The sequence below is a fragment of the Oryctolagus cuniculus genome, chromosome 8 (genome assembly GCF_051225735.1).
Source record: "Oryctolagus cuniculus isolate XC-2025 breed Fujian yellow rabbit chromosome 8, ASM5122573v1, whole genome shotgun sequence".
NCBI classification, from domain to species: Eukaryota; Metazoa; Chordata; class Mammalia; order Lagomorpha; family Leporidae; genus Oryctolagus; species Oryctolagus cuniculus.
The window spans coordinates 140,293,419-140,313,245 of NC_142874.1; the positions used below are offsets into that span (position 1 = coordinate 140,293,419).

The window sequence follows — 19,827 nt, forward strand, 5'->3', positions numbered from 1 at the left end:
CACACATGCACACACGCACAGATTGAGAGAGAAGCCAGAGACACACACGCATAACCAGAGAGAAGGCACACACGAACACACATACCTACACATACACAGAGAGAAGACGGAGGGGAAGACCGAGAGACGTAAACACACACACACACACACACACACACACACACACTGCATACACACACAGAAAAGACAGACCCCCACAGACTGAGAGAGAGAGAGAGAGGGAGATTTTCTGTGCACCGATTCACTGCCCAAGTGGCTGCCCCAGCTGGGGCTGGGCCAGACTGGCGCCGGGAGCCTGGAGCTCATCTTGGTCTCCCACATGGGTGGCAGGGACCCAGGTACGCTGGTCGTCTTGTGCTGCCCCCTCAGGCAGCCAGGCCTTGACCTAGCCTCCCGATGCGGGATGCCTGGCGCCAGCAGCCACTTCATCTGCTGCCCGCAGCGCCGGCCCCTTCCTGTGACCTTCCAGGTGGATTCCTGTGTAGTTAGACTGTCAGTGAGAAGCCGTGGGAGAGGACACGCTGACAGTGTGGCACTGCGTTTTCCCGTGTGCTGTTTCTCCCACCCGTGTTCGAGCCTTGGCTGCCCAGCCTGAAGTGCCGAGTGGGAAGCTTCTGCATGCAGGCGTGCTTCAGCTGAGCCCCGCGTGTCCACTCAGAAATCACGTGGAGTGGAATTCCATTTACCGTGTGTGAGGGGGCTGGCTCAACCGTGGAGAAGCACTTGGCAGTGCTGCTGGGAGCCCAGCGTCCACTGCACTGCAGTTCCAGTCTGGGTGTGTAAGCAGTAGACATGGGTGCACGTGCTAGAATGTTCCCCGTCGTTTACCACGGTGCCAAGCCTAGAGGATCAGTGTCCCTCAGCAGTAGCCACACAGAGCAGTAGAGCCCAGGAACCAGGAAAATGGCAACCGTGGGTGATGTCGAGCGGAAAAAGCCGGGCAGCACAGAGCCACAGGGGCCGCCTGCTTCTGTGAGGTTCACAGGCACACGCAGCGCCCTCTGTCCTGATGGAGACGGGAGGCGGGGCAGCCTGGGTGGTGTGCTGGGCTGGCCATGTCCTCCGCGTGCATCTGCATGGTGAATGCGTGGACAGAAGAATGTGGAGAGGCCCTGCAGACTGTGTGCTCCCCCTGTGGGTGCAGCCTCACCCCTCCCTGGGCTGTGTACTCCCCCTGTGGGTGCAGCCTCGCCCCCTCCCTGGGCTGTGTGCTCCCCCTGTGGGTACAGCCTCACCCCCTCCCCAGGCTGTGTGCTCCCCCTGTGGGTGCAGCCTGGCCCCCTCCCCAGGTTGTGTGCTCTCCCTGTGGGTGCAGCCTCACCCCTCCCAAGGCTGTGTGCTCTCCCTGTGGGTACAGCCTCACCCCTCCCCAGGCTGTGTGCTCCCCCTGTGGGTACAGCCTCACCCCATCCCCAGGCTGTGTGCTCCCCCTGTGGGTGCAGCCTGGCCCCCTCCCCAGGCTGTGTGCTCTCCCTGTGGGTGCAGCCTCACCCCTCCCCAGGCTGTGTGCTCTCCCTGTGGGTGCAGCCTCACCCCTCCCCAGGCTGTGTGCTCCCCCTGTGGGTGCAGTCTGACCCCTCCCCGGGCTGTGTGCTCCCCCTGTGGATACAGCCTCACCCCTCCCCAGGCTGTGTGCTCTCCCTGTGGGTGCAGCCTCACCCCTCCCAAGGCTGTGTGCTCTCCCTGTGGGTACAGCCTCACCCCATCCCCAGGCTCTGTGCTCCCCCTGTGGTGCAGCCCCGCCCCCACCCCAGGCTGTGTGCTCCCCCTGTGGGTGCAGCCTCACCCCCTACCCGGGCTGTGTGCTCCCCTTGTGGATACAGCCTCACCCCCTCCCCAGGCTGTGTGCTCTCCTTGTGGGTGCAGCCTCACCCCTCCCCAGGCTGCTTGTTCCCCCTGTGGGTGCAGTCTCACCCCTCCCCAGGCTGCGTGCTCCTCCTGTGGGTGCAGTCTCACCCCTCCCCAGGCTGTGTGCTCCCCCTGTGGGTGCAGCCTCACCCCTCCCCAGGCTGTTTGCTCCCCCTGTGGGTGCAGCCTCACCCATCCCCAGGCTGTGTGCTCTCCCTGTGGGTGCAGCCTCACCCCTCCCCAGGCTGTGTGCTCTCCCTGTGGGTGCAGTCTCACCCATCCCCAGGCTGTGTGCTCCCCCTGTGGGTGCAGCCTCACCCCTCCCCAGGCTGTGTGCTCCCCCTGTGGGTGCAGTCTCACCCCTCCCCAGGATGTGTGCTCTCCCTGTGGGTGCAGCCTCACCCCTCCCCAGGCTGTGTGCTCCCCCTGTGGGTGCAGTCTCACCCCTCCCCAGGCTGTGTGCTCCCCCTGTGGATACAGCCTCACCCCTCCCCATGCTGTGTGCTCCCCCTGTGGGTGCAGTCTCACCCCTCCCCAGGCTGTGTGCTCCCCCTGTGGGTGCAGCCTCACCCCCACCCCATGCTGTGTGCTCTCCCTGTGGGTACAGCCTCACCCCATCCCCAGGCTGTGTGCTCCCCCTGTGGGTGCAGTCTCACCCCTCCCCATGCTGTGTGCTCCCCCTGTGGGTGCAGCCTCACCCCTCCCCAGGCTGTGTCCTCCCCCTGTGGGTGCAGCCTCACCCCTCCCCAGGCTGTGTTCTCCCCCTGTGGGTGCAGCCTCACCCATCCCCAGGCTGTGTGCTCTCCCTGTGGGTGCAGCCTCACCCCCTACCCGGGCTGTGTGCTCCCCCTGTGGATACAGCCTCACCCCTCCCCAGGCTGTTTGCTCCCCCTGTGGGTGCAGCCTCACCCATCCCCAGGCTGTGTGCTCTCCCTGTGGGTGCAGCCTCACCCCTCCCAGGCTGTGTGCTCTCCCTGTGGGTGCAGCCTCACCCCTCCCCAGGCTGCTTGCTCCCCCTGTGGGTGCAGCCTCACCCCTCCCCAGGCTGTGTGCTCCCCCTGTGGGTGCAGCCTGGCCCCCTCCCCATGCTGTGTGCTCTCCCTGTGGGTGCAGCCTCACCCATCCCCAGGCTGTGTGCTCTCCCTGTGGGTGCAGCCTCACCCCCTACCCAGGCTGTGTGCTCCCCCTGTGGATACAGCCTCACCCCTCCCCAGGCTGTGTGCTCCCCCTGTGGGTGCAGTCTCACCCCTCCCCAGGCTGTGTGCTCTCCCTGTGGTTGCAGTCTCACCCCCTCCCCAGGCTGTGTGCTCTCCCTGTGGGTGCAGCCTCACCCCTCCCAGGCTGTGTGCTCTCCCTGTGGGTGCAGCCTCACCTCTCCCCAGGCTGTGTGCTCTCCCTCTGGGTGCAGCCTCACCCCACCCCAGGCTGCGTGCTCCCCCTGTGGGTGCAGCCTCACCCCTCCCCAGGCTGTGTGCTCTCCCTGTGGGTGCAGCCTCACCACTCCCCAGGCTGCTTGCTCTCCCTGTGGGTGCAATCTCACCCCAGGCTGCGTGCTCCCCCTGTGGGTGCAGCCTCACCCCTCTCCAGGCTGTGTTCTCCCCCTGTGGGTGCAGCCTCACCCCTCCCCATGCTGTGTGCTCCCCCTGTGGGTGCAGTCTCACCCCTCCCCGGGCTGCGTGCTCCCCCTGTGGGTGCAACCTCATCCCTCCCTGGGCTGCGTGCTCCCCCTGTGGGTGCAGGCTCACCCCTCCCCAGGCTGTGTTCTCCCCCTGTGGGTGCAGCCTCACCCCTTCCCAGGCTGTGTGCTCCCCCTGTGGGTGCAACCTCACCCCTCCCCGGGCTGCGTGCTCTCCCTGTGGGTGCAGCCTCGCCCCCTCCCCAGGCTGCGTGCTCCCCCTGTGGGTGCAGCCTCACCCCTCCCCAGGCTGTGTGCTCCCCCTGTGGGTGTAGCCTGGCCCCCTCCCCAGGCTGTGTGTCTCATGTTCCTCTGGACAAGGGGCTCTCTGTCTGCTGCGGGGCCTGTGACTGTATTTATACACTACATAACGTGACCTTTCTTATATGCGATCTTTTTCATTTAGGTATGGGGTTTCCCTTTGGGGCACTAAAGATGTTCTGAATTTATATGCTGTTGATGTGTGCATAACTGAACACAGCAGAAATCCGCAGACCTGTACACTGTGTGCATGGATTTCAGGGCTGGCACGGTGCTGCAGCGGGCTAAGCTGCTGCCTGGGACGCGGCGTCCCACCCTAGAGCGCCACTTCAAGTTTTGGCTGCTCTGCTTCTGACGCGGCTCCCTGATGATGGGCCTGGGAAGGCAGCAGAAGATGGCCCAGTGCTGGCGTCCCCGCCAACCCTGTGGGAGACCTGGCTTCGGCGTGGCCCAGCCCTGGCCAGAGCAGCCGTTTGGGCACTGAATCAGTGTATGGAGGGTACCCTGCCCCTCTTCTCCCTCTCTCTCTGTCACTCTGCCTTTCAACATAAATCAATGTATGTTTTCAATAAAGAAGGGAGAGAATTTTGAAGTGCGCGTTGTGGCACAGCAGCTTACTCCATCTCCTGGGCCGCTGGTACCCCCTGTCAGACTGCTCGTTCTGGTCACAGCTCCCTGCTTCCAACTCAGCTTCCCGTGAAGGCGCCTGAGAGAGCAGTGGATGATGGCCCAGGCACTTGCGTTACCGTCACCCTGTGGAGGACCTGCAGGGAGTTCTGAGCTGCTGGCGTCAGCCTGGCGCAGGCTCAGCTGTTGTGGGCGTTTGGGAAGTAACCCAATAGATGGACGATCTCTCTGTCTCTGTCACTCTTCCTTTATAAATAAATACATCTTTAAAAAAAAGTGAATGTCTTGGTATATGAGAATCCTTCAAAAAGTTTGTAAGAAGTTAAATTTAAAAATCAGTTCATTTGGGTGCAGAAACACTGAAATTCATGCATATAAGCCATATTCGAAGTCTGCTGGGAGGGGCTGAGGGTTGACACCGTGGTCAGGCTGCTGCTCAGGTGCCTGCGCCCCACATTGGGGTGCCTAGATACGAGTGCTGGCACGGCCTCCCGTCCAGTCCATTGCTGGACATCACACCCTGGGAGGCAGCAGGCAGTGGCTCAAGTGCCCTGGTCCCTGACACCCATGTGGAAAACCCGGATTGACCTCCTGGATGGAGTTTCCAGCTTCTAGCTTCAGCTGGACACCCAGCCCTGGATATCATGGGCGTTTGGGGAGTGAATCAATGATCAACACTTGGAAGCTCTCTGTCTTTTTGCTTTTGAAACAAATAAAAATCAGTAAATTTAAAAACAACTCTTTGTAAAATGCGTATTATGCAAAAACTGCGCATGAATGCTAAAATTGCTTTGCACTTAAGATAAACTTAAAATGTTTGTTTATTTTTCATTGTTCTGAAAAGTAGGGTGAGAGTGAGAATGAGACAGATAAAGAGAGAAAGATTTTTTATCCATCAGTTCACTTCCCAAATGCCTGCAACAGCCGGGGTAGGCCAGGCTGAAGCCAGAAGCCTGGAACTCCACCCAGACCTCACAGGTGGGCGGCAGCAGCCCAGGGACTTAACCGTTACCTGCCGCCCCCAGGATGCACCAGCAGGAAGCTGGACTGGGAGTGGGGTAGCCAGACCTTGGGCTGACACTCTGATGTGGAATGTAGCTGTTGCAGGCTGTGGCTCAGCCTGCTATGCCACGGTGCCTGCTCAATTTTTAACTTTTTAAAAGTCTCTTCATATGAATTACATCTCAATAAAGCTGTGATTTTTTTTAAAGAGCTCTTGGAAATTAGAGAGATGGTTGTGAAGATAATCTAGCCAGCCGAAAGGTTAAAGATAGATCAAGAAAATCTTACATGATCTTTGATTTCTGGGAATATGAGTCGTCGTCTTCTTCTTCTTTTTTTTTTTTTTGACAGGCAGAGTTAGAGAGAGACAGAGAGAAAGGTCTTCCTTCCGTTGGTTCACCCCGCCAAATGGCTGCTATGGCTGGAGCTGCGCCGATCTGAAGCCAGGAGCCAGGTGCATCTCCTGGTCTCCCATGGGGTGCAGGGCCCAAGCACTTGGGCCATCCTCCACTGCACTCCCGGGCCACAGCAGAGAGCTGGCCTGGAAGAGGCGCAACCAGGACAGAATCCGGCACCCCAACTGGGACTAGAACCCGGGGTGCCAACGCCACAGGTGGAGGATTAGCCTAGTGAGCTGCAGCGCCGGCCGGAATGTGAGTCTTGAAACAGAGATCTGCTCATTCAGATTCTGTACACTGGGCTTCATTCATGTTGGGGGAATGCAAGGAACAAAAACATGCATTGTCAGGATGAGTATTTCCTGTATCAGGGCCTTGGTTTTTAAAGATCCATTCACTAAATGTACGGTTTTACACAGCATTTCTGATAGTTGCTGCCTCCTCCGATCTGAACAGCTACAGGTTTAAGTCACACCAGGCACTGACTACTGTTTATTTTCAGAAAGACTTCTGTACCTGGGGGGCGTGCGGCACGGCAGGGTAAGCTGGTGCCGGATGCCCGCATCCTGTGTCGGCGTGCCGGCTTCAATTCCAGCTCCTCTGCTTCCCACCCAGCCTTCTGCTAACACATCCTAGGCCCCTGGGAGACCAGGATGCGGCGCTGGCGCCTGGCTTTGGCCTGACCGGATTCGGCCCTGGCTGTTGTAGGCATTTGGGGAGTGAACCAGCAGGTGATGATCTCCGTCTCTCTGTTGCTGTGCTTTTCAGAACATGCAAATAAGTAAATAAACATTTTTTAAAAAAATTATATACATTTAGATATTTTAAATATATTTTACCAAACAATACAAAATTTTAAGAAAACTCATTTGTTAGGTGTGCACTACTTCCAAGAGTAAAAACTCTATAATGCATTTGGAGCCAACTGAGGTATGTATTGTAAGGTTACAGAAAATTTCAAAATATACTAAATTCTTTTATTTTCCAAACCTGTGCCTTTCCCCCAAGAAATAATTTTATTTTCATGTTTTATAAAATGTGTAGAATTGATGGTTCTTCAAGTTTTGTGTTGTTCTCTTAGCCAAATTGAAATTGGAAACGTTTCTTCTTTGCTTCTTTGTTTCTTTCTCTCTCTCTCTCTCTCTCTTTTTTTTAAAGATTTATTTATTTATCTGAAAGGCAGATTTACAGAGAGGCAGAGGCGGAGAGAGAGAGGTCTTCCCTCTGCTTTTTTACTCCCCAAATACCCTCAATGGCCAGAGCTGTGCCAATGTGAAGCCAGGAGCCAGGAGCTTCTTCCGGGTCTGCCATGCGGGTGTAGGGACCCAAGGACCTGGGCCACGTTCCACTGCTTCCCCAGGCCACAGCAGAGAGCTGGGTTGGAAGTGGAGCAGCCGAGACTCAAACTAGTACCCGTGTAGGATGCTGGCACTGCATGCAACGGCTTTACCCGCTATGCCACAGCGTTGGCCCCATTTCTTTCTTAAAGATAGAATAAGTAAATACAAACCTAGTCACTGTTCTTACTGGAAACCCACTTGGCCAGAGCAGGTTGTCGTCTCCCAGGCTGCTGCCACGCAGCTCCTGGTCTTGTAGGGCAGCTTCCGCTTTATGGCTCCTCAGACGGGCTTGCGAAAGCTTTCTGGGCTGACATCTGGGCAGCGCCACATGACTCTGCCTGACCGTGTCCTTAGGTGTGTGTCCTGCGAGCATGAAGAGGTGGCCGTCCCTCAGGTTTTACACACCCGGTCCTAGGTGCCTGCTCTCTTAGTCCATGCGACACAGTGCCTTTACCGCAGTGGCTGGGCTCGCCACAGTAGCTTTGGTAATTCCGCTTGTCTTCTGCAAGGTTGATTCGACTTAAATTTTGAAAATGTCGCCAGCCTATATATGTTTGTACAGATCTGCTTCATTTATTTGAAAGGCAGAGTTACAGAGAAGGAGAGCGAGAGAGGGAGGGAGGGAGGGAGGGAGAGAGAAGGAGAGGGAGAGAGTAAGAGGGAGGGAGGGAGGGAGGGAGATCAAAGCCTTCCCTCCGCTGATTGGCTCCCCAAATGGCAGCAGTGTCTGGGACTGGGCCAGGCTGAAGCCAGGGCCCTGGGGCTCCATCCAGATCTCCCCAGTGTGTGGCAGGGGCCCACACGTTTTGATCATTATGCACTGCTTTCCCAAGCACATCAGAAGGGAACTAGATTGGACGTGGAGCAGCCGGACTTGGACTGGTGCTCCTGTCAGAGCGTCCATGTGAAGTATTTACGTCACAGTCAGCAGATGATGGGTTCTAGGGGAAGAACTGCTTTGCTGGCTTGTCTGATGCAGTGCTCATGCTGTGTGTGGGAGCAGGGTGCCTGAAGGGGGCGCAGTGGGGCGGCTCTGGTGAACAAGAGCTCCGTCAGCAGGTGCTGTGCTGCCGGCTGTCCTGTTGGGGGACTGTTGGGGAAAGTGGACCCAGACTCAGTTTCTCCTGCTGTGCATTCATAGCAGGGGTCACTGAGCCCAGGTGGGTTGGGTTTTCCCCAGCTCCAGCCAGGGAGCAGGTGCCTTTGCTCTCTGTGGCCCAGAGGGCCCCAACACTTGCTGTCCCTTAGGAAAGAGCTACAGGAGTAATGAGCTAGGAACCCATGGAAGAAAACCCAAATGGGGCTTATCGGAGCGTCCCAGAAATGTGCTCTTTCGTTTCTCTAGAGAACCAGTGCTGGACGTGAATGTGGTGGCTGAGTCTGTCCGGCCAGGGAATGCCAGCAGTATAAAACTCAGTTATGTTTTGTGGCTGGAAACACTCCTGAACTGCAAATGAACATATGCTGTTACCGTGGGTCAGGCGTGTGAGTGGATCCCGGATGGCTTTCTCCGATGGTTTCCGTTCCCTGCTGTCTCTCACGGAAGGACTGTTTGTACGCTGAACCTCCCAAATTCCTCTTTCGGGTGAGCAGATGGGATCAGTGAGGCAGGCTTTCACATTTCCACGGCATTTCCCATTTTTCCCGGACAGCACTGGCCATAGTGATGATTAAGCGGTTACTTGTGTGAGTGTTGGGTGGATGTGTGTCTTGGGAGACTAAGCTCTCTGTGTTTAGGAACCACACTGCCATCACCTGCCATGCAAGGTATAAACAAATAGGTGGAGCTCATGGCAGTCTCAAGATCTGAACTCATTTTATGTGAAGATTTGTTTTCATGTGCTTAATGTAATAGGTGTCAGAGTACATCCTGTGCAGAAACATTAATCATTTGTACAGAGTCCCTGTGCTTACGGAGGAATGATATGGACTAGGCTAGGCTGATTAGGAGAGTGTCATGGAGCTGTCTTCTCTCTCTCTCTCCCTCTCTCTTTTTTTTTTATTTTAAGATTTTTTGAAATTTATTTGAAAGGCAGGGTTATAGACAGAGAGGGAGAGACACACACACACACAGAGAGAGAGAGAGAGAGAGAGAGAGATCTTCCATCTGTTGTTCACTCCCCAAATGAACACAATGGTCAGGGCTGGGCCATACTGAAGCCAGGAGCCAGGAGCTTCTTCCGGGTCTCCCGCGTGGGTGCAGGGCCCAAGCACTGGGGCCGTGTTGCACTCCTTTCCCAGGCCACAGCAGGGAGGCAGATTGAAAGTGAAGCAGCTGGACTCGCACTGGCTTCCACATGGGGTGTCGGCACTGCAGGCAGTGGCTCTCGCTGTTCCCCAGTGCCAGCCCCCTCTTCCTTACTTCTTGGCTGCCAGGACAGGGGTTTTTCTGTGAAATGATGCAGCAAGAGCACTGGCAGAAAAATACATGTTGAATCAATGAATTGATAGTCACAGTCAATGATACTCATAACTTATTAGTCAGAAATAAAACAGCCTAATGAAAAGATGGGTGAAAGATCTTAATGGAGACGTCACCAGAAAAGATACAGGATGTCGACTAAGCTGGTGAGCAGGTGCTCAGCACTGCTGGTCACCAGGGAAATGCAGATGAAGACCATAGCGTCACACCTGTCCACCTCTTAGAATGCCTGGGGTGAAAATGACTGGCAGACCGAGTGTGGGTGCGTGTTTCAGACTCTCACAGGCCAGCTCTGGAAATCAGTTTGCCAGTGTCTTATAAAACTGAGCATGTACTTAGCATATGACCCAGCAACGCACACCTAGGGTGTTATCCATGAACAAGAAAACTGTCCACACGTGTGCCTGTACACTGGTATTTATGAAGGCTCTATCCATAATTTCTAAAAATTACAAGCAACCCAGATGAGCATTAACTGTTGCGGGAGTAAATGCTTAGTAAACATTTACTTGTACTTCATTCCGTGAACTACTACTCAGCAAGGAAAAGGAGAAAACCCCATTTATTTATTTAGTTTGAAAGACTGAGTGAGAGAGGGAGAGGGATATGGAGGTGTGGAGAGAGAGAGAGAGAGAGAGAGATCCATCTTCTCTCCACCAGTTCATTCCAAGCTGGGGGCTGGGCCAGGCTGAAGCCAGGAACTTGGAACTCCATGTAGACCTCCAGTATGGATGCAAGAACCAAGTGATTGGGCTGTCTTTCGTTGCTTTCCTGGGCACATTAGCAGGGAGCTGGATTGGAAGTGGAGCGGCCGGGACCCCAGGCTGTGGGATGTCTGTTGCAGGCGGCCACTTACCCCCTTGCACCACAGCAGGCTGCTCCCCACACCAGCCCTTGTGCTGCTGGCTTGTCTTCCAGTGTTGTTACCCAGTTCTCTGTACATGGTTGCCCCCTGCAGCTTTGATCCTCATGAATATCATCACAAAACCATTGATATCAATGATAAGATTTTAGCTATATTCCTAACAGGACTTTCCTCACTTTTATTTTTAATTGATACATAAAATACATATTTATGGGATGCCATGTGTTATTTTGGAACAGGCATCCATTGTGTGATGTTCAAATAGGATAAACATATTCATCTTTCTCAATATCATTTTTCATGATGAAAACATTAAAATCCTTTCTTCTAGCTTTTTTTTTTTTAAAGATTTATTTATTTATTGAAAGAGTTACAGAGAAGCAGAGGCAAAGAGAGAGAGAGAGAGAGAGGTTTTCCATCCGCTGGTTCACTTCCCAGTTGGCCACGGTGGCTGCAACTGTGCTGATCTGAAGCCAGGAGCCAGGAGCTTCCTCTGGGTCTCCCATGCGGGTGCAGGGGCCCAAAGAGTTGGGCCATCTTCTATTGCTTTCCCAGGCCATAGCAGAGAGCTGGATCAGAAGTCAAGCAGCTGGGACTTGAACTGGCGCCCATATGGGATGCAGGCACTGCAGGCGGCGGCTTTACCTACTATGCCACAGTGCCGGCCCCTCTTCTAGCTTTTTACAAAGGTGTCATCACGTCTGAGCAGTAGGGCAGCCAGACTTCTTTCTCCTGCCTGACTGCATCTTCATGCTGTCCATCAGCGTGCGTGCGGCTCCCTCTGTCCCCACCTCTCCAGCCTCCTCCTGTTGGGTACATGTGCACACACAGTTAGAGACCCTACCTTTGCCTTTTAGGAGTCCGTGTCCTGTGTCACAGAGCGATTCTGCACATTGAGCTGCACCAAGGTCTGTTTGTGTGATTTTGTTTGCGAGTGGATCTACCGGGCAACACAGAGTTATAGAGTGGAACCCACTAGCAACATGACCATGGCCAAATCCCGTCACATCTGTTTCCTTACTCAACAAGCTCAGGTGACAGCGTCCACTCGACCGTTTTCACCACGCTGTGAGAATCATGGACGCTCAGGCAGGCTTGTGGTCAACTCGGAGGTGCGGCGCGAATGTGGACGGAGGCGTGTTTAGTGGTGCGAACGCTGGCGGAGGCGTGTTTAGCGGCATCTTTCTCATTACCTTTATTGCTCCCAGAAGAGCTGTGCTGATGGTCTTTGTGTTTTTCCAGGGAGAGTCACCGCGGGGCAGCTCACGTCCTACATCCAGCTCTTCAGGAACAACCTGCAGGCTCTGACGAGTCACTGCGGGCTCCTCCAGCTGGGGCTGGCCACAGTGCAGACTCTGAAGCACCCGCACACGGCCAAGTGGGACAACTTCCTGGCCTTCGAGCGCCTCCTGCTGCAGGTCTGTTGCCGTGGGGGTGTCCGGTTTGGACTAGGGGGAGACACTTTGGTATTTGTGAGAGGCTTCAGGACATGCACCCTGCATGGTGTTCTCTAAGTGGTCCCAGTTTAGGAACTTTTCCACGCTGTTTTTTTTTTTTTTCTTTTTAATAAAGATTTATTTATTTATTTGAAAGGCAGAGTTAGAGTCAGAGAGAGAGGTCTTCCATCTGCTGGTTCACTTCCCAAATGGATGCAAGGCTGGGACTGGGCCAGGCGGAAGCCAGGAGCCAGGAGCTTCCTCTAGGTCTCCCACATGGGTGCAGGAGCCCTTGGGCCATCTCCTGCTGCTTTCCTGAGCCATTAGCAGGGCGCTGGATCAGAAGTGGAGCAGCTGGGACTTGAACCAGCACCCATATGGGATGCTAGAGTCTCCGGCGGTAGCTTAACCTGCTACGCCGTAGTGCCAGCCCTGGGTTTTAACAAGTTTTTGTCAGTGGCATCTTTGGCTTCTCCCTGCATACTCAGGATGTTTTTGAACATTTAATTGACCTGTGGACACCTTGTTTCAGTTTTATGCCATTTGGACCGATCTTGATCTCCTGGCAGCTCTAGTCCCTCCTGGTACTGCTTCTCCTGTGAAATGTTTCTGTGTTCAGGTTTCTCCCGAAGGCACCTTGTCCCTAACTCTCACGCAGCATGGAGTGAGCGTGTGTGTTCACTCTCTAACCCTCACGCAGCACAGAGGGTGTGTGTTCACCTTTCTCCCAACGGCACCTGGTCCCTAACCCTCACGCAGCAGGGAGCGTGTGTGTTCACTCTCTAACCCTCACGCAGCACAGAGGGTGTGTTCATCTTTCTCCCAACGGCACCTCCCCCTCCCCTCACGCAGCAGGGAGCGTGTGTGTTCTCTCTAACTCTCACATAGCAGGGAACGTGTGTGTTCACTCTCTAACCCTCACGCAGCACGGAGCGTGTGTGTTCACTCTAACCCTTGCCCAGCGCGGAGCGTGTGCCGTATAGTGGTGTTCAACGCAGATGGAGGCAGGCAGACTGCGTTCCCAGTGTCCAGGAGTTGGTGTGGGGCGTGGGAACTCTTTGTGACTGATGACTGACTTTCATGGAGAGCTTCTTAAAAGAATTGTAGTTTTAAAAAGTATGAAGTATTTTTGAAACTCATGAAGTACTTTCACAAGGAAGTATAAAATGTTACAAGGCATGCGTCTAGCTAGGGTGATAACTATTGGTATTTCCCACGTGGGCTCACTGTAATTTACCCCTTTCCATATTTGTCTTAGGACCTATGCATTCTGTTTATCCAGTCCATGCTGACGTTGAGTTGGGCTGCTCTGTGTGTCTGCATGTGTGTGCACGCGCGTGTGTGCAATTAGAACAAGGATATACTGAATGTTCCGGAGCATGTCTTCCAGTGCGCGTGCGCGAGTTCCGTGGGTCCATCCGTGCACGCCGTGAGATGATTGTTAGTCCTTGAGCACGCGTGCCGCTGAGCGAATGGACCAGGACCGCAGAGGCCGGCCTCTGCTCAGAACGGAGACGGTGGTTGCTCAGCGCGGTGTCCAGCACTCGGGGTCCTTTAACGGCTTCTGCAGTGGCCAGCGCGGTTCTCACGGCTCGTAGACCCCCACCTGCGGGAGCCGCAGCGTCCTGTGCTGTGCTCTGGGCCTTCACCTTCCTCGTCCTGAGCTATTTTTCCTCTCTTGTCCATTTTTTACTCTGTTGGGTAATGGATAAAGTGTCGTTATACAGTCTAGATATTAGACTTCTAGAAGTTTATCATACAGACAATTCTTGCAGGCCATGGTTTGACTTTGATGCCTGCAAACTTTATTGTATAAAAGTTTACAGTTTTAACTAGTATTACTAGTATTACTAGTATTACTAGTATACGGTTAACTAGTGTTATCTTTTATGGTATGTGCTTTTTTATGTTTTATATTAGAAACCCTTTTCTTCCTCTAATATCTAAATACATTTTCCATTAGCAGTGAACTTTTGTTTTGGACATTTGAATTTCTAACCCACCGGGAGTTCATTTTTGTTTGCGGAGTGAGCAGAATCTAACTTCTCTGCTTGCCTTTAGCTGGGCTGTCCCCCCGCACATCACGGAGTCCTGCGTTGTGCTGCAGGCTGCTTGTCTGGAGGACACTGGCTTCGTGACAGCATCTGCCTTTTCCCTGCTTGGCCCAGGCAAGTCCTGAGAGGAGTCAGGCTGACGTGCGGCCCCACTCCCGGCTGCTGGCTGGGTCCGGATCTCAGCGCGGCAGGGAGGGTGCGGTGTAGAAGCGGACACCCCTTTCTGCCTCGAGGTGTGCGCTGGGCCTCTGAGCGTTCTGTGATGGTGCAGGGAGCCCCTGCTCCCCTGAGGAACGCAGAGCAGAGCCTGAGTCCAGGACCGGGAGTGAGAGCCTGCCGTGGCGTGTCTGTGTTGAGAGATGGCTCGCTGTTTAAGCTGTTTTCGTTGGTTTCCAGCTATTTGGGGCCATATGTCCTCTCCCTTTCTCCACTGATGTGAAATTTCCAGTTTCTCTTCCAGTGGTCAGCTTACCCATCACCGTGTTTTTAATTCCCCATGCTCAGTTTTATGCTTTTCTTTAGAAATTAATTTTATTAGACTCATTCTTGGCCATTTTAAAGATTTTGACAGAGTTCTGAAATAAATTTTTTTAACACTTATTTACTTATTTGAAAATCAGAGTTACAGAGAGTAAAAGGGAGGGAGGGAGGGAGGGAGAGAGAGAGAGAGAGAGATCTTCAATCCACTGGTTCACTCACCCGATGGCCACAATGACCGGGGCTGGGCCAGATTGAAGCCAGGAGCCAGGAGCTCCATCTGGGCCTCCCATGGGGGTGGCAGGGGCCCAAGCACTTGTCCATATCCCGCTGCTTTCCCAAGTGCATTATCAGGGACCTGGATGGGAAGTGGAGCAGCCTGGGCTTGTACTGGCGCTCATGAGGTGCCAGTGTTGCAGATATTGGCTTAACCCACTTTGCCACAATGTAGACCCCAAAGTAAATTTCTTACATTCAGATTTCTAGGTGTTCCCTGCTGGCATATGGGAATATCTTGTTCCCGAGTAGTGATCATGTGCCTGCAGCCTTGTGTTCTGCCTGCTGTCAGTTTCCTGCTGTTATCTGACCTTGGGGCTCCCTGTGTGGGCAGTCATATCCTCTGGAGGGGAGGGTGCTGTGGCCTCGTGGTGAGACCACTGCCCGCACGCTGGAACCCATGTAGGTGCCGCTTGGAGACCCGGCGGCTCCACTTCCCGTCCAGCTCCCTGCTGACTCTTCTGGGAGGCCCTGCATCCAGGTGGGAGACCCAGGGAAGCTCCCGGTTCCTGGCTTTGGCAAGGCCATTGTGGCCCTTTGGGGAGTGAACTAGCAGAAGGAGGGTCTTTCTCTCTGTCTCTCCCCTTCTCTCTCTCTCTAACTCAGCCTTTCAAATAAAAATAAAGCATTAAAAAAATAATATCTGGAAACAGCAGCTATTTTTTTTTCTTCCTTTCCATAGTTGGTGCCACTTTATACAAGTTGTGCTTATACTTTTCCTAATGTTCAGTACTCCTCATCGCATTCCTGGGCTGCGTTCAGCCCCTCTTGTACGTGCAGATGTGCAAGGTGGCTTCGGCTGATTGAGATTCTGCTCTGTGCGCGTTCATAGTTCTGGACGAGACCATCATGCATGTTCTTCTCTGTTGTGCTATCACTCTCTGGCTTTGATTAAACGTTAGAGTAATTTGGTAAAATTTGGTTGAGGCAAGTTTGGCTTTTTCTATTCTCTGGAATTGTTTGTCTAAGAAAAGAATTGTCTGTTACTTAGAACTAAAGGCGGCCTGAGGAATCATCTGCACCTGCTGCTTTGTGGCTGTTGATTATATTTATACTGATGTGAATCAGCATTAAGGATAGTGACCCTAAACTGTAATTGCTTTATCTCCTTGGCTTGTTTTCTGTCGTGTGTTGTGAAATTTCTCTTGGTGATTGGGAATTTACACTTGCTCCTGTCTGTTTCTCTGTATCTGTGTCTGTTAAGAGCTGTGAGTCCTGATGGTGTCGCAGTTCTAATCTAACACCCTAGTGTGGCTGCTGGTTGCCTTGCGTGCCCTGATGCTGCCTCCCTTCACTGGCTGCCACCGTCCTCAGTCTCAGTGTGTTGAACCCCTCAGGCACGCCCCGAGGTAGCCACTTCCCTGCAAGGGTGATTGCTGCTGCCCTCTCTGATGCCCCCACACCCTCCCCCCAGACCGGGCCTTGTTTTCCTGCTGCAGAGCGTGGCCAAGCCCACATCCGTGTTCTCTCTCACTGCGCACTGGAGCACCCCTGGAGACAGCGCCCCACAGGGCCCAGCTCCCACATCCCGCCCCGTGCTCTCCCCTCCTGCGCCTCCTGCCTGGGCCCCACCCTCTTGGGCTGCGTAACTATTGTATCTCCCAGGGCACCGCCGCCCTGCCTGCTCTGCAGCCTCCCACCCTGCTGTGTGCCTCACACTGCCGCTCTTACTGGATGCCCTCACCACCCCGCACAGGGTGTCTCCCCCAAGTCCACGCGGGGGCCCTTCTCACTCTCTGACCCTGCCAGCCCACTCCAGATGTCTCCCAGATGCCCCCTTTCCTGACCTGGGGCCTGCTGGGCCTATAAACACTGGCACTGCCTCGCTCAGGTTCTGATGCCCAGGCCCTCCCTGCCCTCACCCTCCAGCCTCTCGGGTTCCAGCACCCCACGCACAGGTGCCCCTCACTGCTCCGGGCTGCTGTTGCCCACCCCGTGGTGCTCTGCTGAGCTCCACTAGGCCGTCAGCCCTCTCGTGGCCCCCATGTGGACAGTCATCTCGCCCGGCTGCTGTCCACCCTGGGTGCCCTGTGGCTCGCCTCGAGGTGTTACCCAGCAGGGCTAGACAGAGACCTTCGGCCAAGGGCGGTCGTTTTCAGTGCATAGTGGCTTCCGAGCACTCGGCACGGTATTCGTCCTGAGCCCCTGAGTTTGTACTTCCATGGTGGAGTGGACCGGTAGGCGTGACCGTGGTATTTGAGCTGGTTCTTTTCAGCAAGTGGAAGGCGAAGCAGGCATCACAGCTACCCAGAGCGCCTCTGTGCTCACTCGCACCCGCCTCTCTGGTCCTTGGCCTTGGTGTCTGGCAGGGTCCAGCCTCCCCAGCAGCCGTGTGATTGCTCTCTGTCATGAGCGTGCTTATTTTATGTGGTTACACTCACCCATGAAAGGGTCGAGCCGTGACGGAGGGCCGGCTCCCCTGTCCAGGCTGGGGTTTGGAGGAGAGCATCTGAGTTTATTTGGAGCACGAGGGGGAGGCTTCGTCTCTCCCAGGGCCTGGGAGCCAGCAAGAAACCTTAGGGAGCGCGAGAAGTGTTTCCTTCTCCGGAGGCTCGTTCCCATCATGGGTGCTGAGTGTCTGGCCCCAGGGACACCCTGGACAGCCTTGTCACGGAAAGGCCCCGGCCGTGGGAGCCCGCGCTCAGCACCTCGCCTGTGCTTGGTGGTGCGGTGCCTGCCCGCCCCTCAGCGCTGTGTGTGGCGGGTGGCACGGCCCGCGCTCCACGCGGGCTCCCGAGTCACACAGCACGCTGAAGGCTCCGGTGCAGACAGCTGCTAGGAGGCGCGCAGAAGGGGAGCTGTTTTGGGTGCTCTGGGGAGCATCCAGTGTTTACTGGCAGGAGCTGTGTTGTCAGAAAGGCGACGGGGACTCTGCTGTCGCCTCCAGGGTCTGCAGGACGCGGTGCTCCTTCACAGGCGACCTGGTTCTGCCTCCAGTGTGGAGTGGGGGATGCGTGTGCTCACCGTGAGTGCCGTGGACGCGTTCGAGCATCTGTGACTGACGGCGTGGGCGGAGCAGCTTTGCTCTCTTTGAATCAGGTGCACACGTGCACTGTGGCGAGGACGTGAACTCCTCCTGTGCTGCAGCACGGATGTCTATGGGTGTCAGGACGGAGCGAGATGCCAGCACAGCAACTGCTGCAGGCACTAACTGTTGTTACATCTTTTTAAAAAACTTTATTTTAAAAATATATTTATTTTATTTATTTGCAAGGTAGAGTTGGGGGGGGGAGAATGAGAGAGAGAGAGAGAGAGAGAGAGAGGTTGATTTTTCATCTGCAGGTTCACTCCCCAACTGGTCATAGGCCAGGCCAGACCAAGGCCAGGAGCCAGGAGCTTCATCTGGTCTCCCACATGGGTGCAGGGGCCCAATCACTTGGGCCATCTTCCACTGCTTTCCCAGACACATTAGAGAGCTGGATGGGAAGTGGAGCAGCTGGGACTCGAATTGGCGCCATATGGGATGCCAGTACAGCAGGTGTTGGCTTAATCTGCTACACCACAGCGCTGCACCTGTTGCAGCTTTTTGGTTGAGCCCAAAATATCAAGAATGGCAACTTATTTTATGTGACTGATGCCTTTCATATAGTCTCACCTAGATTTTGTTTTCCCAAAGTAAACTTTATTTGGAAGAATAAACCTATCACTTAGAAAAATGTTTTTTATCTTTTTATATTTACTGTCTGATAAGGTTTAACAGCATTTTTACTTAAATCTGCAATGTGTAGCTGATGCCCTCCTGCTAATTGCCACAAGAGAAAACATTTATTGGCTATAACCTAATTTATTGTGGTTATGAAATGATAGCAAACTGCATGGTGAAGGCCGCAGCTGTGTTTATGCTCCCTAAGAACATGCTTTGTAAATATATATGTGTAGAATCCAGCTCAGAGAGTGGTGTTTTAACTAGAATAAAAATGAGTTACGCATGAAGCGACTCAAGATAATCCAGGTGAAATATTGCTCCAGCTTCACATTCTGTGTATGTTTGCAGTGAAAAGTAGCCATCCTGTTTTATTAATTGCCAGAGTAATTTTTATAGGCAGGATTAGCTTTTGTTTGAATAAATGAGGTTTTTAGATGGTCTCTGTGTGTAACAAACCGACGTCTGTCTCCTAGTTCTGTAACGTTCTTCCTGCCCTACGTGCCTTTGTGGTCACGCCCAGCACGGATGCTTGCACACCCCATGGCCTGGTCTTGCACACTCCACGCCTGGTCTTGCACACCCCACGGCCTGGTCTTGCACACCCCGCGGCCCGGTCTTGCACACCCCGTGTGCGGCCTGGTGTTGCACCCTCTGTGGCTGCCCCATCGCACTGGGAGGTCCTGCCGAGTGATCGCGAGCACTGGCTCCTGGGGGCAGTTCCCCCCTGCTTCCCCGTGGACAAAGGCCTGGGTGCCAGGGCCCGGCAGCGCTGCGGCATCCACCTCTGGATAGAGATGAGGGTGGGGTGGGAGAAGCTGGTGCCCAGTGAGGCCTGGGCCTGCTTCACCGACGGAGGAGAGCTCTTGAAGGGGATTTTCCCGAAAAGGGCTGTGGCGCGCACTTGTCCCTGTTGCTTTACTGGGAGCAGTGAAGGCGAGGCCTGGAGCCCACTCCTGATTTCCACGGGAGGGCTTTTCCTGGGACGCGCTTGGCCTCTGTCTGATGCCTGGGTCTTCTGGGGCTGCCTGAGTTTGGGAGGGTGCCTTCCTCAGCTCCCAAGGGAACCGTGTGTGCCCTGCGCTCCTGGGTCAGGATCTGACCTCATTGCTGGCAGCTGCTTCTGCTTTCTCCATTACCCACCCCCCCTTAAATAAATCTATTAAATTAGTTAACTTTGAGAAACATATGTAATGGGACTGGTGTTGTGGCACAGCTGAGGGATAGTTCCAGTCCTGGCTGCTTGGGCCCCTGCCATCCATGTGGGAGACCCGTTTCCTTCCATGCCGGGTGGCCCATGGCCCATTGGGCTCCTACCGCCTGCTGGACAGTGACGGTGTGACGTGGAAACATACATGGTTTCTGGGCTGTGCACACCGCTTGTTAGTAATTTGGGTTCAGAGCCAGCCCATCAGACAGCTTGTGCCGTTCTCAGGGGACAGGGCCGGACAAGGCTTCCTGCGCCGGGTGAGGGCCTGAGCGCTGCGTGGATCTGAGACATGC

General features: G+C 54.4%; 1 protein-coding gene across 2 annotated transcripts in view; it reads left to right on the forward strand.

The window, feature by feature from the left end:
- SCFD2 (sec1 family domain containing 2) overlaps window positions 1-19,827 on the forward strand; it is a 358,545-nt gene that overhangs the window by 85,406 nt on the left and 253,312 nt on the right. For both annotated transcript variants that reach the window (XR_016212204.1, XM_002721791.6), the window contains one exon: window positions 11,681-11,856. Coding sequence is in view for 1 of the 2 variants with exons in the window: in XM_002721791.6 (XP_002721837.4) it covers window positions 11,681-11,856 (176 nt within the window). In the remaining variant the exon portion in view is untranslated. The remainder of the gene's footprint in view (window positions 1-11,680; window positions 11,857-19,827) is intronic.